The sequence below is a fragment of the Rhinichthys klamathensis genome, unplaced genomic scaffold (genome assembly GCF_029890125.1).
Source record: "Rhinichthys klamathensis goyatoka isolate OS25496 unplaced genomic scaffold, OSU_Roscu_1.1 h1tg000176l_1, whole genome shotgun sequence".
Classification (NCBI taxonomy): Eukaryota; Metazoa; Chordata; class Actinopteri; order Cypriniformes; family Leuciscidae; genus Rhinichthys; species Rhinichthys klamathensis.
Window position 1 is genome coordinate 7,814,580 of NW_026606705.1, and position 24,237 is coordinate 7,838,816.

At 42.2% G+C, this 24,237-nt stretch overlaps 2 protein-coding genes across 2 annotated transcripts in view; both read right to left on the bottom strand.

Moving 5' to 3' along the window:
• slc37a3 (solute carrier family 37 member 3) overlaps positions 1-24,237 on the bottom strand; it is a 307,587-nt gene that overhangs the window by 162,595 nt on the left and 120,755 nt on the right. The gene's annotated exons all lie outside the window — the stretch shown is intronic.
• On the bottom strand, positions 20,805-23,509 carry LOC130092496 (uncharacterized). The gene is made up of 2 exons (XM_056260361.1): positions 22,303-23,509; positions 20,805-21,001 (listed from the first exon to the last, which is right to left on the bottom strand). The coding sequence occupies exons 1-2, from the start codon at positions 23,315-23,317 to the stop codon at positions 20,805-20,807; spliced, it is 1,212 nt and encodes a 403-aa protein (XP_056116336.1). The 5' UTR covers positions 23,318-23,509.

A 24,237-nucleotide genomic window follows, 5' to 3' on the forward strand; every position in this document is an offset into this window, starting at 1 on the left:
ACCTGTCCATAGGGGCTTTTACAACAGATAAAAACACATTAAGCAAAACAAGGCACATTAACTAACTGAGGCTCTGGTGGAAGGTCTAAAAGAGCCCTGACGCCTCTCCATGAGGCCAGAGAACAGCGGTGACACACAGTTGTTCAAACATTTAAAAGTCAATTTCAAAATACAAAAATTTACAAAATTTTCAAAAGTAAAAAGCTTGTGCTTTTGTATGATATCACAATGATGCCATATCATAGGTTTCTTGTCAAATATCTTAATTGCCTGTTTATGTAGAGAAGTGACTGATTTCAGAGTGGACGCTTATGTTTGTGACTGCTGTAATACAGTATGACAAATGTGAAAAAACCTTTGCATGCATAAACAATAAAGCCGCGTGATGTGACTACTCTCCTCTAATAAAACGAAAACAGTTTAGATTTGATTTGACTTTCCTACAAACATAGTTTACTTGACTTTGAAACTTCAGATGTTTATCTATTATAATGCCCAAATATTTCGTTTCATGAACCTCTTGAATAGGTTCATGGTCTAAATAAACTTCAAAGATGCTGTCAGGGGACCTCCGGTTGATAGAAAAACACATTGAGAAGGTTTTCTGAACATTTAAAGTTAAATGGGACAGCTGAAGCCATCTTGAGATGTTACGTAAAGCCTTTGTTAACTGCTGCCCAGCCAGCGCAGTTGTTTTTGCTGACACATGGATAACTGTGTCGTCAGCATAAAGCTGGCAGTTTACACCCTGGCAGCAATCTGGGAGATCGTTTATATACATTGAAAACAACAACGGTCCTAGTACTGACCCTTGGGGCACTCCTAGGTCATTTAGACTCAGATTGGATTTTACAGTTCCTACTTTCACACATTGTTCTCTACCCTCCAGGTAGGACTTGAACCATAACAGAGCTGCATTTGAAAATTGAAATTGCTGTAATTTCTGCAATAAGATACAATGGTCCACTGTGTCGAAGGCCTTCTTCAGATCTAAAAACACAGCGCCTACGATATTCCCTTTGTCCAGTGCACCTTTAATCTGTTCCACCAAGAAGCAGTTGGCGGTTTCTGTGCTGTGTTTTTGTCTGAACCCAAACTGCTGGGGATGCAACAATTGGTTATTTTCAAGATGTTATATTAATTGCTCCACCACAATTTTTTCCAGCACTTTGGAAACGACAGGGAGAATAGAAATAGGCCTGTATTTGCAGGCTTGGTCTTTATTGCCTGACTTATAAATTGGAGTGATTACAGCAGTCTTCCAGCTCTGTGGGAAAGTGTTTGTTTGTATAGAAAAGTTTACAAGGTGAGTAATGGGATCTAGTAAACTGCTTAGATGTTTTTTAATTAGAGCTACATTAAGATTATGTATGTCTCTTGATGTAGAATTTTCCATATTGACAATAATTTTCCTTACTTTGTCATGCGAAACTTCTCTGAATTTGAAAGAATCTGTACTGCCAAGCTGAACTTTGTTCTCAAAAGGTAATTTGCCCTTGAAAGATTTAGCTAGATAGTAGACTGATTCAACAAAAAATTTGTTGAACTCGTTAGCTATTGGCTGATTGTCATTAACATAATTATCATCAATTTTGAGGCAATCTATCATTTGATGGTTTTTCCTATTAGAGTTTGTCAATTTGTTTATATGTTGCCATAATTTGGAGCTGCTTCCATTTGCTTCTTCAATCATTTTTATAAAATATTTTGTTTTTGCTTTGCGCAGCTCACCTATAACTTTATTCCTGAGACCAGTGAAGGTTAGATGGTCAATATTATTCCTAGATTTTAAAGACTTTTTAAGTGCAAAGTCACGATTTTTAGCCATTAACCAAATGTCGTTGTTAAACCATGGAAGAGAATACTTTCTTGGTCTTCTTGTCCAGGTTTTTGCATACTTATTTATTACATCATTTAGTTTAGTGACAAATTCGGATGCACTCAAATTTAAATCAGTCTCCGCAATAATATTATTCCAATTAATTTGGTTTAACTCATTTTCAAAGGAATTTATTTTTGCTTTAGAAATTCCTGTTGTTTTTGTTTTGTTCTCTTCTTTATTATGATTAATGAAACGCTTTTTAGTTAACTTTCTGACAACTAATGTCATGTTATGATCGGTAAGCCCTGTGATTAGGTTATAAATTTTGGTTATTCTTTCTGGTCTATTTACAAAAATCAAATCAATCAATGTTGCGCTATGTCTGGTAATTCTAGTAGGTTTGTTTATCATTTGCTTATATTTGAACTTATCCATCAAAGCTTTCAGCTTTTTTCTGCTGTTGTTTTTCTCCTGCCAGTTTATATTGAAATCACCCATAATTATACATTCAGTACAATTGTCCATGTTCGATAAAAGACTCTTAAAATCATCATCGAAATTTTCTCCATGTGAAGGTGGATTATAAATGACAATTAATTTAAATTTCATCGTTGGAGACAGAATTACATTTAGCCCCAGACATTCCAGTTTCATATCAATGTTAACTTTCTCAAACTTAAAGGTTTCTTTAATGTATAATAGCACCCCCCACCCCCCACCCCTTCCTTGGACCCTATCTCTCCTGTAACATTTGAAACCATGTATGCAGTGGCGGAGCCAGGGGGTGGCCAGGGGTGGCCATGGCCACCCTTGGCTTAAGCTTGGCCACCCCTTTGGCCACCCCTCTCACAACTGCCGTTTCTGTCTCTGTCTCTGTCTCTTTTTTTTTTTTTTTTTTTACAAGAATTGCGTTTTTAAAACACAGAACCGTATCTTACGACCACAAAAAACGTGAGACTTTTCAGACGCGCACTCCAACTTCACCTCAGCGCCAGGCGCAAGTCAAACGAGTGCGGAAATGTACAAGTGCCGAATCAGCTTCAGCAGTGACCGGAGCATAGTAAATATAGATTTGATGTTCCTCAACTGGTGAGTTGCAAGACCGTTTTGAGTGAGTCGCATATGTCCAGTCAAAGAAACAACAACGCAATTCTCTTTTTTTCTGATTCTACTTTTATTTTGAAAGATATCTGTGTGAAAGCTTGTGACACTTCCGTCAGATGCGGAGAAAAGCGCGTTGTCCTGAATCAGTTGGCTATCTGCTGTAAGATGAATGTTGCAAGGTCAACAAATGTCAGTTAAACTAACTTTTTACTGTCCTGTCAGACGTTGTACTGTACTTGCACATCACGCGTAAATGTGGCGTGCTGTAGCCGTAGTTCTGTTGTCAATTAACTCATGAAATAATCAAAAAGGCGATACAATCTGTGTCAAAACTGCATGCATGTATGTATTTGTTATATATGCGTCACATATGTCTAGACTAAAATATTCTGCCATGTTTAAGGCACAAACTGACAGGCTATGTGTTTTTTTAATGTACAAATAAATGTGAGCACTGTGCATTTGTACAAGAAGATAGGCGGTAATTTTGCGTTAATTTGTAAAGGACAAAATAAAATGCATAATTTTTAAATCCATAAAATAACTAATTTTATATTCTGCCATTTATGTACATGTTGACTTCACATTCTTGCACATAGCGATTCAAAAGAGATGTTTCCCCCCTTTTTAATTAGGTATGATAGAACGGTTTAGATTCTTTATTTTGACTACTAATATAGAAAGTTGAAGAGTTAATTGATTATATAAAATTCAATGAAGGGTATAATCTTTGAACTACAGTAGTTATCTGCATGTCTCATCCATGAAGGTGGAACAATGTTGGGGGTTTTTGTGAACCAGAACCATGCTAACTGAGCAAGTTTACTATATGACTAAATAACTTTAGCTATAGTGTGTGTCCCCTTTATTATTATTCCTGGAGGTGGTAAATAGCTAATAATAATTTAAAAAAAATCAAATTCACTCAGTATTCCATGATTCCTAATTCACTACTCTCTCAATTAGCTACAATTGAATACAAATGAACTGTATTCAGTTGTGTAGGAACAGTCCAATAGATTATTTAAACTAATTATTATGTTAAAATAATTAAGATTTATGTGCCACCCCAGACTGTTTGCTGGCCCCTGCCTGGCCACCCCTATGAAAAAATCCTGGCTCCGCCACTGCATGTATGTTGATTAGGTCTGTAGAAGTGGATGGATTCAGCCAACTTTCAGTCACACACAAGTAATCCAGGTTAGAGTCAGTTAACAGTCTATTAATTTGATCTATTTTTGGTAAGATACTCCTTATATTAATGTGTCCTCCCAAAATCCCCTTTGGTTTTGTTTGGGGGTTCCAAATAATCTGGGCATGGGCACGGCAGCGCCAGCAACTGCTCCATCCTTCCCGCCGACGGATGTACTCAGATGTCCAGATGCCCCAACAGACTCGGCAGCAGGAAAAAACACGTCAACTACAGTTTCCACTTGTGAGACGTGATGACCCATCTCACCCACATTTTTAGTCAGAGAGAGTACATTTGTTGTCACATTTACTCCCGGAAATGAATCGTTAGCTTGGCACTGCTGTTCAAAGGTGTGTTGGGGTACATCAACTTTACGTAGAGGCCCGGGATTTAGGTGTACATCTCCTGACAGAAGTAGCAACAACATTAGAGTTTTAATTATTCTTGGAGGAGCATGCTTCTGCTTACTCATGCAGTTGCGTTGGTTCAGTCTTTTGGATATCTGTGCTTCGTTGGCAGCAAAGGTGTGGGAGAAGATGGTAGCATAGCCAAAACCAAAAAAAAAATAGTTTTGCTTTCTCACCCCGAACGCCAAGTGGATCACAATCAGCACGGTTAGTATTTTCACCCGCTTTAGTTGGTACATCACATATGAACAGTACAGACATAAGCGCCAAGATGCAACAGGTAGCTAAGACTGCAGTATGGTAGTTGTCTCATGTCTGCAGTTTCTCTTTTGTTTGAGAAAGCATTTGTAGATATCATATAAAGCATTGTGCAAAAACTTTAAAATACCAATTGTAAGCTGGTTGGTAGCTGTAGCTGTAGCTGTACGCTGTATAAGCAGCAATATGTCCCGATTTGCGCTCGTGAGTGGAGCCTCCCAAACCACTCACATCCGCAGCCGCCATCCCGTCCTCAATTGTGATGCATCCAGAGGAAGGAGGGCTGGAGATTTTATTAAGAAAAACAGATGGATAGAAGGCCCCAAGTTTCTGTGTAAACCAGAAGGCCCAAAAATCTTGTGCAGACTACAGTAGGGGTTGACGACCTCGAGGTCAAGAAAGAAGCCATTGTAAATGTGGTAAATACTCAAGGTTCACTGAAGGGTACAGATTGGCTGATGGCTTACTTTTTAGATTGGAGGACACTTCGAGTAGCAGTTGGCTGGTTGCTTAGGTTGAAGAGGATATTATTGTTGAGAAGAACTCGCAAAAGGATGGAGTCAGATATTGCTGATGCCAACAAGCAGAGTGCTTTGGTGCAAGAGAGTCGGATAGTTAAAGGTGCAACAGGAGGACAAATCTTGTCAGCAGAAGATCTTATGGAAGCAGAGCTGGCTATAATCTGCTACTGCCAACACCACAGATTCCCTGAGGAGATCGCTGCTTTGTCTTCTGGGAAGGATATAGTAAGCAAACAGAGTACCATCTACAAGCTGGACCCATGGTTGGAGGATGGGCTTTTGAGAGTCGGAGGGCGGCTGACACGAGGCTCTTTGCCAGAAGACACAAAATATCCACTACTCCTCACTAAAGATCAGCATGTGGCTACCCTTATACTGAAGGATTTACATCAACGGCATGGCCATAGTGGGCGTAACCACATGTTGTCTACATTAAGAAGAAGGTATTGGATCACAGGTGCCACCTCAGCTGTGAGAAAGATCATAGCAGAATGTTGTTTCTGTAAAAGATATAATGGCCGGATGATGGGGCAGAAGATGGCTGACCTGCCCAAGGAGAGGATTCTGCCAGACCATCCACCATTTACCAACACAGGTGTTGACTATTTTGGACCAATAGTGGTGAAGAAGGGAAGAGGCACAGCGAAGCGTTATGGTGTCATCTTCACCTGCTTGGCCAGCAGAGCAGTTCACCTTGAATTGGCTACTTCTCTTGACACAGATGCCTGTATTAATGCTCTGTGCCGATTTATCAGTAGAAGAGGGCAAGTGGAGCATCTTCTTTCAGATAATGGTACAAATTTCATAGGGGCAAAGAGAGAACTTAGGGAGGCACTTTCATCATTGAATCAGGCTAACATTCAAGGAGTTTTATGCCAGAAGGGCATTAAGTGGAGTTTCAATCCTCCTGCTGGGTTCCATTATGGTGGGGTTTGGGAGCAGGTCATCCGCATGTTGAGGAAAATCCTCACTGCAGTTCTCCAACAGCAGATGCTTGATGACGATGGTTTCCATACAGTCTTGTGTGAAGCTGAGGCCATTTTAAATGATCGACCAATCACAAAATTGTCTGATGATCCAATGGATCTTTGAAGCTCTGACCCCTAATCATATCCTGTTGCTGAAAGGAAAACCGACATTATCTCCTGGATTGTTTGATGTACATGATTTGTACATAAAAAGAAGGCGGAGACAGGTCCAATACATTTCAGATCTCTTTTGGAAGAGATGGGTGAGAGAATACCTACCTTTGCTGCAGGAGAGGCAGAAATAGAAATAAAACTAAGTGTTATAATTTAGTTTTAGCTAGATCAATGTGCACTGACCGCCACAGTGCTCTTGTCAGAGAACTCAGAGTCATGGATAGATGATCGCCTTTTAATGATTGCTTTGGCATCAACATGGATAGACATGTGCAAGGTTTTCTAAAACAATGAAAGAAAATAATAATCAACATAAATCACGTAAATGTTACATTGTAGATATAAATGAGAAACTCAACATACAATATTCGTGCATAAAATAGTCCTTATACAAGTTGTAACGATCACTATTCAAACTACAAAGGATTGAAGGCATAAAATACAGCATACAATTCACGAGCGGCAAACGGCGCTTTAATATAGACGAATAAACCTAGAAACACTGTCTACAACAAATACACTTACAATTAGGGTTGGGTATCGTTTGGGTTTTATCCGATTCCAGTACCTACTCGGTATTTTTTAAACGGTTCCGGTGCTTAAACGGTTCTTAAATCGGTACTTAAGAAAATGAAACCGCACACAAAAAATAGTACCCTTTAATTTACAGGGCCAAACTGGACACAATATTAACTTAAATCTTTAAACAATATAAATACAAGTAACATATGGTAATAATAAAACCAATATAAAATAAAAAAACATAGGCTATTTACATAATATCAAATGAAACAATATTGTATCAAACAATGTAATAATACTGGAGATTAATAGAGATTACTAGCAGGCAGAGCTGCCAACTCTCACGCTGTCAGGATTCAGGCTCGGAGACAGAGGTAAGTGATAAACATAAATGTATCTTTATTTAACTCAAAGGTAAGTATGCAGGGTTTCGGGAGTTCAACGGTGATCTCGAAGAGGATATATGTGGCAGGAATGCATCCAGGTGAGTGAATCCTCTTCTTAAGGAATAACGTGGCGGGTAACACAGATCAGTAACTTGAGTTTTTCTCTCTTTTCAGATCGTTCGTGGATAGGCGTGATTCAGGAAGGATTCCAGGTGAGTAGATCCTTTGAAGTGCACTTGACAATGAGCTCACCAGTTCAGTGATACTTTCGGTTTCTCTTGCAGCTCATCCAGTGGGAAACGGGACTCGTGGCGGATTCCAGGAAACGGAGAACATGAGTCATGGAGCGGATCCTGGGAACATCAGAACAAGGACAACAAGGTTAGTTTCTTTCAGGTAAGTATACTTTACGTCCGTTGCTGAAGGATGGCTCAGAGTGAGACAAGTGGTGACTGGTAAGGGTCGTTCCTGTTGGAGGCTTGACAATGACTGGGAGTGAATCGGGTGCTTTTGTGCTGGCTGGGAAGTGAGTGCTGAGTGGAAACAGGTGCAGGTGATCAGTAATCTGGGGACAGTGATCTTTGCGTGGTGACATGTGAGGGATCTGATTGGCTCCTGATAGTACCCCCCCCTCCAGAGTCCGCGCCAGCAGACCTTGGACCTCGACGTCGTGGGGGTCTGCCTCTGGGTCGTGGTGCAGGTTTCTCGGGATGCTGAGCATGGAATTCTAGGAGCAGACTGGGATCAAGAACATCATTACGAGGTACCCAACTTCTCTCTTCTGGCCCATATCCCTCCCAATCAATGAGGTATTCTAACTGACCTCCCCAACGTCGAGAGTCCAAGATCTCCTTGATGAGGTAGATGGGCTCGGGTTCAACGGGTGGTATCGGGGGGTTTTCTTCGGGTTCGACCTCGTTGACTGACTGGGGAATCTGTGGATGATGGGGTTTCAGAAGTGAGACGTGAAACGTGGGATGGATACGGTATTCTGGGGGCAACCGGAGCTGGTAAGTGACTGGGTTGACTTGCTTGACAATTGGAAAGGGTCCGATGTACTTGGGATTTAATTTCTTTCATGACTGGCGCAGTTTGATATCTCGAGTGGAAAGCCAGACTAGTTGCTCAGGTTGGTATTCTGGCGTGGATCTTCGGCGGGTGTCAGCGAACTGCTGTTGTCTGTTCACAGCTTGTCGGATGTGCTGATGAGTTTGGTTCCAGACCTGTTCGCTCTCCTCAAACCATTTGTTAACCGCGGGCACTTCTGAAGGTTCACCGGACCATGGGAATAACGGAGGTTGGTAACCAAGGATACATTGGAATGGAGTCAATTGAGTGGATGCTTGTCGGAGGGAATTCTGTGCATATTCTGCCCAGATGAGGTACCTACTCCAGATGTTCTGGTTGGAGTGGCAGAATGTGCGCAAGAACCGACCTAGATCCTGGATCTTTCTCTCGGTTTGTCCATTGGTTTGTGGATGATACCCGGAAGACAGACTCACTGTCACATTCATGAGAGTGAAAAATGATCGCCAGACTCGGGAAATGAACTGTGGCCCTCGATCGGAGACAATGTCCTCTGGCAGACCGAAATTTCGAAAGACATGTTCCATGAGAAGCTCAGCAGTATCAAAGGCGGTTGGAAGTCCCTTTAATGGAATGAACTTGCATGCTTTCGCGAAACGATCGATGGCTACTAGGATGCAAGTATTTCCGTCAGAAATCGGAAGGTCAGTAACAAAGTCCACTCCGATGTGGGACCAAGGTCTATTTGGAATAGGCAAGGGGACCAGTTTCCCCACTGGCAGATTTCTTGGGACCTTGGAGATGGCACATGGGATGCAACCTTGAATGAACTGAGTGATATCTTGGCGCATGTGAGCCCACCAATACTTCTCCTGAAGTGTGGCTAAGGTCTTGGTTATACCTGGGTGTCCAGTGGCCACTGAAGAATGAGCTGAGGAAATCAAGGCGTTGCGAAATTCTTCAGGGACATGAATCTTCCCGGGAGGACATCCGGGAACTCTGGGTTGCTGATGAGCCAATTCTTGAAGCTGTTCGTTTATTTCCCACTGGATAGGATTTACGAATAACCTCTCGGGTAGAATGGTCTCAGGTTGATCAACAGGGCTCTCAGGGGCATGGATACGGGAAAGAGCGTCTGCACGGGTATTCTTGGATCCTGGACGATAGGCAATCTTGAAATGAAAGCGTGTAAAGAATAACGCCCATCGGGCCTGACGTGGATTTAACCGCTTGGCATCTCTCAGGTATTGGAGATTCTTATGATCGGTTAGGACTAGAAATGGGTGTTTGGCTCCCTCTAGCCAATGTCGCCATTCTTCCAAGGCAAGTTTTACTGCGAGAAGTTCTCGATTTCCAATATCGTAGTTTGCCTCTGCTGGAGAAAACTTTTTGGAGAAGAATGCACAAGGGAGTGGCTTTGAGGAGAACTCGGAACATTGGGACAGGATTCCTCCAACCCCGGTGGTGGAGGCATCGACTTCCACCATGAATGGTTTTTCAGGGTCTGGATGGTGAAGCAAAGGGGCACTGGTGAAGGCAGATTTCAGAGCATGAAAAGCTTTCTCAGCCTCGGGGTTCCACTGCAGGATCTTAGGTTTTCCTTTTAGCAAGGAGGTCAATGGAGAAGTGAGAAGACTGTACTGGTTGATAAATCTCCTATAGAAGTTGGCGAACCCGAGGAATCTCTGAAGCTCCTTCACGGACTTGGGAGTTGGCCAGGACAGGACGGTCTCGGTCTTTTGTTGGTCCATCTCCACTCCTCGATCGCTGAGTATGTATCCCAGGAAGTCGATGGTGCTTTGATGAAAGGTACACTTCTCAGCTTTCAGGAACAGAGTGAATTCTCTGAGACGTTGTTCCAGAGCTAGCGAACACTGGAGTAAAAATCCGTTGCAGTCCTCCGCCCGGCCAGAGAAGGGCGCTGGGCGCGACGGGGGAGTTGCAAAGCAGGTAATCGAAGAAGCGGCGCTCGCGGAAGTTCTCACTGGAGTAAACATGGGTTCTGTCGGAGGATCGGTGGTAGGTGTGGAGCTGGTAGCAACAGCGGGCTGTCCGGAATCCATCTCTCACCTCTTTCTGTTGTTAGGTCAAGCCTTCTGTCAGGATTCAGGCTCGGAGACAGAGGTAAGTGATAAACATAAATGTATCTTTATTTAACTCAAAGGTAAGTATGCAGGGTTTCGGGAGTTCAACGGTGATCTCGAAGAGGATATATGTGGCAGGAATGCATCCAGGTGAGTGAATCCTCTTCTTAAGGAATAACGTGGCGAGTAACACAGATCAGTAACTTGAGTTTTTCTCTCTTTTCAGATCGTTCGTGGATAGGCGTGATTCAGGAAGGATTCCAGGTGAGTAGATCCTTTGAAGTGCACTTGACAATGAGCTCACCAGTTCAGTGATACTTTCACTTTCTCTTGCAGCTCATCCAGTGGGAAACGGGACTCGTGGCGGATTCCAGGAAACGGAGAACATGAGTCATGGAGCGGATCCTGGGAACATCAGAACAAGGACAACAAGGTTAGTTTCTTTCAGGTAAGTATACTTTACGTCCGTTGCTGAAGGATGGCTCAGAGTGAGACAAGTGGTGACTGGTAAGGGTCGTTCCTGTTGGAGGCTTGACAATGACTGGGAGTGAATCGGGTGCTTTTGTGCTGGCTGGGAAGTGAGTGCTGAGTGGAAACAGGTGCAGGTGATCAGTAATCTGGGGACAGTGATCTTTGCGTGGTGACATGTGAGGGATCTGATTGGCTCCTGACACACGCATTGACCGTGAGACTCACGCAAATGACCCTTTTCACACAGAAAAATCGCGGACAAAGAGGACACTGACACCGACAGACAAGACAGAGAATGTTACTTTTGATATGGAACAAATCCACAGCTGTCAGATTCTGTCAATATTTTTACGAGATTCACACAATAAATAACGTTTTGGCTCTTTGAAATGTGACAGATCGCTGTAGCGCGTCAGTTCAAACGGCACGTGATACAGCAGCCCACAAATCCACTGCTTCTTAGCTACGCAGCGTTGAGTGAACCTATGAAAGAGAACATCTCCGGTTACTGGTGTAACATCTCTCAATTGGGAACGGGACGCTGCCAAGCTCCTCGCGCTGCCGACCAGCTTCCTTTTTCGGCAGAGAAATCAGAGGAGCAGATGGCGCGCGCGCGCCAACATAATATGACGACGTAAGTGCGTCGATGCGGCGCCCGCGCCATCAGCCAATGAATTGGCTTGATTCTATATGGGATTCAGACTATCGGCACACCCAGAGGGCGTTCTGACACGTAATTTTACACGTGAAATGCAGCCAAACCTTGCGAGAAGTAGCGCGCATGCGAGACAGAAGAAACTGTGCTCCAAACTGTGTAGCACACGCACGGCGGAGAGGGAGAGAGCGAGAGACCTTGTGTGTGTGTGTGTGTGTGTGTGTGTGTGTGTGTGTGTGTGTGTGTGTGTGTGTGTGTGTGTGTGTGTGCGTGTGCGCCTAATGAAGTTAGGCACCGAAATCAGGCACCGAAATTTTCGTTCTTATTCGGTCTGGTTACTACCGTTTACGTCGGAACCGGTTCCCTATTGGCACCGAGTTTCGGTACCCAACCCTACTTACAATATAACATTAATATTCAAATAACACTGGACTTACTTGTCCGTTACTCGTACATCGTCCTTATAATGCAAGCAATCCCGTGAACTTTCCAGTCAGAACGGCTGATGCAACTCTATAGCACTACGCTTATACTCAGTCTACTAAATCAGCGTACGCTCCGCAACTGCGCTGATTGCGCTCTATTCAGTGACGTACCGCGCTGGTTCTGTGCCCGTTATTATGCTAAACATGGAGAATTCAGAAGACTAAGAATAGCCTCAAGCCTGGAGACATTGTGGCGATCCAATGGCGCCTCGAGGCTCCTGGCCATTTAGAAGAGTTTTGGAAACATTCCCTGACAAAAAGGGGCTGGTTCGCTCTGTGCGTTTACAAACTAAGACCAGTGTTATAGACAGGCCTGTAGCAAAGCTTTGTTTTTTACACGAGTCTATGGGCTAAGGGGTTTTGTTATAGGCATCATGTGTGTTTATTGTGCTCACTATTTGTATTTATGTGTGGCTCTTCTTTGTTATGTGTTGGGAATTGATATGTTTGATTCATCTCAATTAGGGGCCGGTATGTAAGAACCATTTTGTCTTTATTTAAACCTTGTTATGCAAGTGTGTGTCCAGTAGGGGTCTCTCTTTGGGTAATTGGTTTCTGAATATAGGTAGGAACCTTTCTTCAGGTGACGGGTGTTGCTGGAGGGAAGGTGCACACGGTTTTTTGACCGCTACACTACACTACGCTATGCTATGCTAAAGTTATGCTATGCCATGCTGTGCAGTATGAAGGATTTGTTGGATTCTTGCTTACTAGAAATGAAGACCAGTTACAGTAAAATAAATCTACAATGTAAGCATATTAACTTGTGTGTGGACATTGCAGTGAATAACAACCTAAGCGTGCGCGTCCATTAACAAGCACCGTCCAGCAGCCCTCAGCTGCTTTAAGTAATAGACTTGGCTGCTTACACTGTTTATGCATCAATTCAAGCCAGTGATTAAAATATCAACTTCACATCGTTTCTTTTAGTAGGATGAAAATAATCTTACTTAAATTGTGAACAAATTATACACAGAACGCGATCAAAGAACAATCTTTCCACACAGCGCGAGTTTATCTGGACAACTCGTTATGAAATCAACATTACACTGCACAACGAAGCTCTTACTGTATGTACATCATCGAGTTTGCATTGGTGAAAGCATTAGAGAGAGTGCAGAAACTGCGTTGCAATGATAAGATCTTCATTCTCGCGATCAACAGACTGTCATCTGCTTTCTCAATGCTCATCACGGCAACATTTTATGTGATGGGAATATATATCTAAATACTTTAAAAACTTCTCACGGTTCGTTAATCTCGTTAGCTGTAATAGTAAAAACGTATAATAGCTGTAGTAAAAGTATTCGAGAGAGTTTCACATGTAATATGTAGCTATTTCATATGTAAGCATGTCAGCCAATCACAGCACACTGGATCCCACAGCAGACACGCCCCTTCAAACAGAGCGTTCAAATCAGAGGCTAAAATCAGGCTAGGAAAAATGCCTTTTATTTCTAAATTATGACTTTTTTTAATCTAAAAAACATACTAACATTATAAGGGCAACCCAGGACACATTATAAAATAATAAAATAACCCCATGTCAGGGGACCTTTAAGGCTTAATAATAAGACATGTTTAATGTTCAATAAAGTACTCCAAATACAGTTTAATTATAATTATATTAGTAGTCTCAAGTGATATGTCAGTAAATATGTTAATGGATTTGTAGTATACATAGTATAAAATAAATTTATTTTAAATACATTTTGGGATAGGTTTTTTTTTTCACTAAAGAAAACTAGAGGTTTCACAAATTTCGCGGAAAGACGGCACTATTGCATACAGAAAGGCCTTAAAAACTGCTAGATCTAATTATTTTTTCAACCCTAGATGTTTCCAAACAGCACAGCAGAAATGACTTTATGAAATTATTTACTTGCAATATTGATAATATTAGAGAGAAAATTATAACCTTGCAACCATCAACTACTGTGTTCGGACAGAAGGAAACAACACAGCCAGGTAATACAATTCACAGAAAGGTTTATTGACAGGTGGCAGAGATCGAGTAGAATCAACAGGTGAGTATTCTGAATGAAGATTGGTTGAATAAACTTAGGTGGCTAGTAATTGTCTCTTTGTTTTTCAGGTGCTGAGATCGCAATGGCTGAACATGATCGGATGATCTGAAGATGAAGGATGAAGAAGGTGAGTAGTCTCAAATGTGAGATGAACAGGTAACGTGCCAGGTAAGTTGACCAGTAGTGAACAACAAGACCAGACGATTATGAAGTGAGTCCCTGGTGCATGTGCGCTGGATTAGTATTCAGGTGAAGCTGATCGAGTGGGTGGAGCTGAAGGGTCTGGTGTTGATGATGGTGTTGCATCCGTGACAACTACAGTGTCACATCAGACAGTGCTTTGTAGTTTCTCTGAGGAAGAATTCCATTCATTCATTAATATGGGAGAGAAAAAATTAATGTGATATATTTTATAGTATGGTGTTTTTTTAAGGTTTTTTGAAGTTTTTCACATTTTGTGGAAAGACAGCACTATTGCATACAGAAAGGCCTTAAAAACTGCTAGATTAACTAGAAATAAAGCTTCAACCCTAGACGATTCCAAACAGGACTGCAGTAATGACTTTATGAACTTCTTTACTTGCAATATTGATAATATTAGAGAGAAAATTATAGCCATGCAACCATCCACTACAGTACAGTATAGCATCAGACATTGTGTCCATTCATTCATTGCTATAAGAGGGGAAGAATTGCCTAAACTCATTAAATCGTCTAAATCAACAACATGTATGTTAGACCATATACCGACTAAGCTACTGAAAGAGATGCTTCCAGAGGTCATAGATCCTCTTCTTCACTAGTTCACCTGCCCATTCAGCCTTAAAGGTTAATAGTAAACTAACTTGACTTACTGTCCTTGGAGGAGGCTCAAACCCGAGGGTCGGCTTGAGCTCTGAATTAAAACCCCACTATGATGGAATTGTGCATAAGAGAATAGGGATAATTTACTGGAGGAGAAAGGTAGGAGGACAGATGCCGTAAGAATTTGTCAATGAGATGACGTGGTGTCTGCTACTAGTATGCTCATAATGATGGTTGACAGGACTGAATGTTTAGGCTCCTCCCGAACCTACGTTTTGAACTTCATTTAATATCTTTAATTCATCTTTATCATCAGGATATATATTGAAAACTTTTAAGCTGGCTATTAAACCTCTTATTAAAGAAACGCAACTTAATCCTACAGAATTAGTCAAGGGGTACATTTAAATGCACAAATTTTGTTTCAACCAGACTGAATTCATTCCAATTAATGATTCCGAACGTAGTGTTTACATGAACACTAAACATGTGATCGGGTTGATGTGCGCATTTATATGTCACAAGCTCCAAATTGGAATAGATTTTCTGACACACATTGAGAAATTTTTAAGTGTACAGACCGTTTAATAAGAAGATATTTTATAAAGACAGTCCACTTCGTGTATACAGACGGGGCCATCTTTGGAAAACAGTCTCGACTAGTTATACCATTAAAGATACCATTAAAGTATAGGATCGCTGATCGATTGCTCCTGTCTGCCTCGCTGCCTGCTGTGTGTTTGTTTTGCTTCGAGGCTGTAAGCTCCGCCTGAGCCTCGTATTTCTTTATGTTTTGAGCCATCATTTACTATCTAGTTGTTTATACTACTAAATACAGCTTACCCAACATCTCAGATTAACCTTACATCTCTAGCTTCCGTTATTGTTAACACAGCACGCTAGTAACTCGCTAACGTTAGCCTGCTAATGCGCCACCCGTGCGCTCATTTATATATTTATTTTCTCTCGCGCGCCCGCGCCTTTTGAGTTCATAAAGTCCAGGTAAGTAAGAAATCAGTCAACAAACACGGTGAGTAATTGCTTCTTGTCCTGTTATTGTCACCTGTGTCACATGTCATATGTTTAGTATAGCCTTCTCCGATGGCAATATAGGATTTATATGTGATAAATGCAAGGAGACAGTCAGGCTGACGGAGAAGATTTCAGAACTAGAGACACGCATCCAAACTTTAATTGAGGATGGTAAGAATGCTAGATCTTTAGATAGTGTTTTGGATGCGCCTAGCATAGTGAACTCTTTACATGATTCGGTTCCGGCTGAAGTAGAGCCCGTGCAGCAGGGCAGATGGGTTATTGTGAGAGATCACCGCTCTAGTCGCGGATCAAAGAACCACTCTTCCGTTCCGATTCCCATAACAAATCGATTTGCCCCACTCAGTGAAACACCCACTGAGAATTCTGTTGATTGTGCCCTGGTAATTGGTGATTCGATCACACGGAACGTGAAAATGCCGGGAGCCAGAGCGCCTGACATCAAAGCAAATTTAAAAGTGCTGGCTAATGCTAATCGTAAATTCTCTAAGATCATTATTCATGTCGGCACTAATGATGTTCGACTCCGCCAGTGGGAGATCACCAAAATTAATATTAAAGAGGTGTGTGAACTCGCAAGTACGATGTCAGGCACTGTAATTTGCTCTGGCCCCCTTCCTGTACGCAGGAGTGATGAGATAGTTAGCCGATTGGCCTCACTGAATGGTTGGCTGTCGAAGTGGTGTCCGCAGAATAATATAAAATTCATAGACAATTGGAAAAGTTTTTGGGGCAAGCCTGATCTGTTGAAAAGAGATGGTATCCATCCCTCCTGGGCTGGTGCTGCTCTTCTCTCTAGTAATTTGGCTCATAGTCTTAGAGCTAAAACATGACAATCTGGGGCTCAGGTCAGGAAGCAGACAGACTGGCTAAACCGACCGTCTGCTAGTGGCCTCACGTCACCAAGGTCAGATAAATCCCATCACATAGAGCCTCTTTCACCTAGATATCATCATATAGAGACTGTGTCTGTTCCCCGAATTTGGAAATCCAAAAAACGTCAGGTTAAAAATGTAATTGATGTTCAACAAATAAAAAACAGATATAATACAGATGAGCAAATGATAAAGCTTGGGTTGCTGAATATTCGATCCCTTACTTCAAAATCTCTTATAGTTAATGATATGATTTCAGATTATAATCTTGATATGCTGTGTTTGACAGAAACCTGGCTAAAACCAAACGATTACATTATTTTAAATGAGTCAACCCCACTAGATTACAGTTATAAAAATGAACCTCGTCTGAAAGGCAAAGGGGAAGGTGTTGCTGTAATTTATAGTAATATTTTCAAAACCACTAAGAAATGTAGCTTTAAATATACTTCTTTTGAAGTATTGGTGCTTAATGTAAAAATATATAGTGTAAACGATAAATCACATTTGAGAATTCTGCTGGCTACTGTGTACAGGCCACCAGGGCACCATAAAGATTTTATCAAAGAATTTCCGGACTTTCTATCAGATTTAGTATTGGCTGCAGATAAAGTACTAATTGTTGGTGATTTTAATATACATGTAGATAATGAAAAAGATGCTTTGGGATTGGCATTTAAAGACATTGTAAACTCAATTGGAGTTAGACAACACGTGTCAGGACCTACTCATTGTCGTAATCATACTCTAGATCTAATATTATCACATGGAATAGATGTTGATGCTGTTGAAATTCTGCAGCAGAGCGATGACATCTCAGATCATTATCTAGTCTCATGTAAATTACATTTAGCCAAGGCTGCAAAGCCGACTCCGTGTTATAAATACGTTAGACCTATAACTTCTGCCACTAAAGATTGCTTTATCAATAATCTTCCTAATCAGTTTCATCATCTCAGCATCCCAGATAGCTTAGAAGAACTCGATATTGCAACAGAAACGTTTAACTCTCTCTTTTCCAGCACTTTAGACGCAGTTGGTCCGTTGCGCTTAAAGAAGATTAAAGAAAATAGTCCAACGCCATGGTACAGCGAGCACACTCAGGCCCTAAAGAGAGCAGCCAGAAAAATGGAGCGCAACTGGAAGAAAACTAAACTAGAGGTATTTCGGATTTCGTGGAAAGAGAGCTCAATTGCTTACAGAGAGGCTTTAAAAGCTGCTAGATCTGCTTATTTTTCAAACCTATTAGAAGAAAATAAACATAATCCTAGGTATTTATTTGAAACAGTGGCTAAACTAACGAAAAAGAAAGCTTCAAGCTCAGAAGTGTCAAAGCAACACGGCAGTGATGACTTTATGAACTTCTTCACTTATAAGATTGATAATATCAGGGACAAAATTATAACTATGCAACCGTCTACCACAGTATCGCATCAGGAAGTGCATTGTAGTCTCCCTGAGGAAAAATTTGATTTATTTGTTGCTATAGGAGAGGAAGAATTCTGCAAACTCGTTAATTCATCTAAATCGACAACTTGTATGTTAGATCCTATACCGACTAAGCTACTGAAAGAGATGTTTCCAGAGGTCATATATCCTCTTCTTAATATCATTCATTCATCTTTGTCTCTAGGATACGTACCAAAAACCTTTAAGCTGGCTATGATAAAACCGCTTGTTAAAAAACCACAACTTGATCCTACAGAATTAGTCAATTACAGGCCGATCTCGAATCTGCCTTTTCTGTCAAAGATATTAGAAAAAGCAGTATCTTCACAACTATGTTCCTTTCTAGAAAGAAATGATATCTGCGAGGATTTTCAGTCCGGATTTAGACCGTACCATAGCACTGAGACCGCTCTCATTAGAGTCACAAATGATTTGCTCTTATCATCCGATCGTGGTTGTATCTCTCTATTAGTGTTACTCGATCTTAGTGCTGCATTTGACACCATTGACCACAACATTCTTTTAAATAGATTAGAAAACTATGTTGGCATTAGTGGAATTGCATTAGCATGGTTTAAATCATACTTAACTGACCGTTATCAGTTTGTAGCAGTAAATGAAGAGATGTCTTATCGATCACAAGTTCAGTATGGCGTACCACAAGGCTCAGTACTAGGACCGCTGCCGTTCACTCTGTACATGCTACCATTCGGAGATATCATTAGGAAACATGGAGTTAGCTTTCACTGTTATGCCGATGATACTCAGCTGTATATTTCTTCAAAACCCAACGAAACTTACCAATTCACAAAATTAACGGAATGCATAGCTGATATAAAAAATTGGATGACTAGTAATTTCCTACTACTAAATTCTGAAAAGACAGAGATTCTAATTATTGGACAAAAAACTTCCACACGTAATAACCCAGAATACTGTCTAACACTTAATGGCTGCTCTGTCAAGTCTTCGTCGTCGGTTAGGAACCTGGGTGTGCTATTTGATACCAACCTTTCTTTTGAAAGCCACGTGTCTAGTATCTGTAAAACTGCATTTTTCCATCTTAAAAATATATCTAAATTACGCCATATGCTCTCATTGGGAAATGCGGAACAATTAGTCCATGCGTTCATGACCTCAAGGCTAGATTATTGTAATGCTCTACTGGGTGGTTGCCCTGCACGCTTAATAAACAAACTACAGCTAGTTCAAAACGCCGCAGCTCGAGTTCTTACCAGAACCAGGAAATATGACCATATTAGCCCGGTTCTGTCAACACTGCACTGGCTCCCTATTAAACATCGTATAAATTTTAAAATATTGTTGATTACCTACAAAGCACTAAATGGTTTAGCTCCGCAGTACTTGAGCGACCTCTTAACGCATTATAGTCCTTCACGTCTATTGCGATCTCAAAATTCCGGACAGTTGATAATACCTAGAATATCTAAATCGACTGCTGGCGGTAATCCTTTTCCTATTTAGCACCAAAACTTTGGAACAGTCTTCCTAACATTGTCCGGGAAGCAGACACACTCTGTCAGTTCAAAGCTAGACTAAAAACACATCTCTTTGACCTAGCATACACATAATACATTATAGACTTCTATAAATTCAATGTTAGGCTGCATAGATTAGGTCAGCCGGAACTGGGAACACTTCCCTTAAATCTTGATGTACTCGCTACATCATAAGAAGAATGGCATCTCCGCTAATATTAGTGTCTTTGTTTATCGCGAGGTTTTCCCGCAGCCTGCCGGATACAGGCCGTGTCCAGATCTGACGAAGGAGATTCGCCTGGACCCGATGACAATGCAGTGCTGAAGTATCCACTATCCTCTCCCTATGGAGGATCCCTTTCCCACTCTACAGATAAAGCGTTGTGAATTCCGGCTCGCGTACCCCGAAGTGATAAAATAAAACAAAATTCTGTATCAAAATTTATAGGCAAGAAAAGTAGTTTGTTTAGGCTGGGTTGTATGAATTACAAACCTGCGCACATATTTTAAAAAGCACATAACTATAGAATTCTGAATGAGCATGTGAACGCCGTCAGCGTTAATCACAGGTTCGCGTTTAAAGTCTGATCATTTCGACGGAGGTGAATCAATCAAAGTTAACTTTAGCTGGAAGTAACATTATTCAAGAACCGCTATAACGCCAAAACAATCTGTTACCTTAAATTATATGTTTATCTCTGTAAAGCTGCTTTGAAACAATTCATTGTTAAAAGCGCTATATAAATGAAGATGACTTGACTTGACTTGACTAGTCAAACCAGACTAGTCTTTATAAAATATCTTCTTATTAAACGGTCTGTACACTTACAAAGTTCTCAATGCTTCGTTTTGCATGTAGGGACCCTCATTAATAGTAATAGCCCCACTGCCCGTTACTGTGGGGCTATTTTGAGCCTTGTTAGTGGTATTAACTAGCGATTTCTTTTTACTTATTAAATGCCCCCATTACTAGCGTTATACGCTAAACAGTTTTTAGAGATAAAACTCTTTACATTCGATTATCATGCTATATATTGTGACTGTACTAACGTACGTGTACATCCTGTATCTACCAACGCCGTCAGCAGCTTACCAATCAATAACACTGAAATAGTGGGCTCCTTATCCGGCTTCACCACTACCTTAGGGCTAGACTGGGGCACATAACACAAACTGACAGCTTTGGGTTTTCTCACCGGGCAATGTGGGCTAGTGTGTCCTACCTCTCCACTACTACTACTGAATACATCTTTACAGATGCTATCTAATTCAGTCACTGACTGTAGTGCATGACTGTAGCTTTCAGCCAGGAGAAGATGTCATCAGGTGGCATCCAACTTTCATGGGTTGTTTCGACCCTGAACCACAACACCCTCCAGTTGGCGGGTCGGCAGTGGTGGCCAGTCACTGCCCACCTCCTCCTGGCCCCCAGCTCAACTCCTCCCTCCTATTCCAGAGCCAGCAAGACGCTCTTTCTGCTGCCTCACCCAACCTACGGACAGCTGCCTTCCTCTCCCTTCCTGCTATACCCAGAGCTGTGAGTGTCTTCCACACAGACTGCGCCGGGAAACCCCTACACCCGACCTCAACCGGGAATAACCAGGTCTGCCACCCTTTGGCCCTGCACTGCTCAACGAGGTCCTGGTACTTGGTGGCTTTCTGCTCATAGGCCACCTCACACCCGTCTTCCCACGGCACCGTCAGTTCAATTAGGATTATCTTCCTTGCCTCCTCAGACCCAAAGGACCATGTCCGGCCTCAGCGATGTTTGCACAACCTGGGGGAAGACTAGTTTCCTTCCCAGGTCCACCCTCATCTCCCAGGATTGTGCTGCTTGCAAGAGGCTCTTTTTCCTCCTCTTGGGGGCTGGTGGTTTCTCCCCTTCTCTAATGAACTGAATGAATCTTGCCGGCCTTGTACTGTTCTGGCGCTTTCTCTGCCTCTCCCGCTCCAAGATGTCAGCCAGTTCACTGAGAACCTTGTCATGCCGCCACCTGTATCTTCCTTGGCTAAGAGCTGTTTTGCATCCTGCCAGTATGTGCGCCATTGTTCCCCTCCCTCCGCATAGCCTACACAATGGGTCCTCCCTCATTCCCCACCTGTGGAGGTTTGTTGGTGATGGAAGGGTGTCGTAAACTGAACGGAGCAGGAAAGGGCTCCAGTCTCCAGATCTCAGGCCACGTGAGCTTCCGCTTCGGCAGGTCCCACTTTGTCCAGGCACCTTGTGCTCCAAGTTCGACGGCCCTAGACCTGCGCCTTTCTTCCTCCAGGTGTCGGACCTCGGCTTGAATCATGTCCCTCCTCTGCCTTGGGTCTGCTTTACCCCACTGCTGGAAGTGTGTGGACCCGAGTCCTTGCCTCCCTACGCATGGGTTCCCGATGATGTCCTTCAGCTTCAATGCGCTTTCTGCTTGTGCCACTGAAGTGTCAGGCGCCAATTTGCGTCCTGATCTCGTATTGACGCCTGCTTCTCTGACTTTTTTATCAGTTGAGTCTTGGTACATCATCACGACCCGGCACCCGACCCGCCACAATTATAACATACTATATCGCCTCTAGGCAATATCTGACGTGTGACTACTGGCAGTGAAGGCTTTGGGTCAGTGACTTTAAAACTTTGGGCTTGACTTTGAGAGAACGAACTACCCCCTGACCCCACAGACTTACCTCTCGCCTCCGGGAAGACACCAGAGAACCGAAAGGTCCCAGAAGATCCCTTCCGCGCTGCTATATAGGACTCTACCAGGTCAGCTGCTTCTCCTGCAGTACTGGGATTTCTCTCCTTCACCCAGATCCTCACCTCCGGATACAGCACTCTCATATACTGCTCCAGTACCAAGGTTTCCATCATCTTGGTTTTACTGCTCACGTCCAACTGAACCCACTTTGAGAACAAGTCTTTTAAGCGAATGTACAACTCTGTTGGGGACTCCTCAGCGGCGGTGTTCAATGAACGAAATCTCAGTCTATATGTTTCTGGATTAATCTCATATTTCTTGAGAATCGCCTCTTTGACTCGATCATAGTCAGAGGTAAAGGCAGGTGCCATAGCGACAAAAGCACTTCTCGCTTTTCCAGTGAGCAAGGGAATCAGATGAATTGCCCAGTCTTCTCTTGGCCACCTGTATACTTCTGCCAGTCTCTCAAAGGTGGTCAGAAAATGTTCCACATCATCACTGTCTTGTAGTTTTGGCAATGGAGACACATGATTCAGCACTCGTAAACCTGCCTGATCTGAACAGGTAACTTTATGCCTGGCATGCTCTACGTCCATCTGCATCTGTGTGACCTGATGATTGAGGACCTTGTATTGCTGCTCCCGTCGTACCAACTCTTTCTCTTGCCTCTCATCCCTCTCCCTCTGGTACTGCAGAAAGGCTTGAAACATCCCTGCCAGGGCTGTCACAGCCACATCACCTGCGGTGGTTGGAAACTCAACAGTTTGGACACCTTCCTCTGGAATGCCACCCACTGCACCTTGATCTCCTTCCGTTTCCACATCTGTAGTCACCTGACCCCTGGTCTTCGGTGGCATTTTTGAGTTACAGTCACTTTAGCCGCTGTTAGACACCAACTGTTATGAAGCTTCACTTCTGACACCAAATGTTATGAACGCCTTGAGCGGTTGGAGGCTCCCATTGACAGAGGAAACAGTTGGTCAGGGTTAACAGTGCTTTTATTGCGGTGCATGGTGACAGTCACTCAGAATTGGTAGGAAGGAAAACAGAAAAAACAAAAAGAAACAAAAATTAGATGCAACCGAATATATATATATATATCTGCACAAACATAAGGTCAAAGCAAGCTATGTCAAAAACATAACCTGACCTGTATGGGCAAATGCACTACATAAGTAGTACTTTCCCAGAGTCTCCAGTTGCAAATTCACAAACTGTCCATGGTCTGCTTAGACCTCTCCTTCACCTCCTATCTCTGAACTATCCTAACTTTCTGGAGTCATTTTATAGGCCTGGCTCCTCCTGCTCTGGAACATACCACCTAGAAGGTAACACATTTCACACACTTTACAGGAATACATAATAATAATAAAGAAAACAAAAACAATAACAAAAGTAATAAATACAAATAAACATGCATGTAATAAAATCATATCCACAAATATATTTATTCAAAGAAAACCCATAACTCAAGAAACTATAAGAATAAACTCTCCGGTGACGTCACTCACATGAACGCGCCACAAGTTGGTGCGGACACAAGACCTATAAATAGACCGGATGTCCAACCGAACAGATTTGGCCAACGACTCATCAAAACGTGGTAAGCATCATCTATATCTCTTCCACTTTATTCAATAAAATATGTAAATCAAATACTCGTGGTGGTGATTTATTTCCGTATGAGAAAAGACACTTCTATTAGCATACTCATATGCACTCGTATTACGGTTGCTAGTGGTCATAACTCAGATAAAACTACATACAGACCATGATA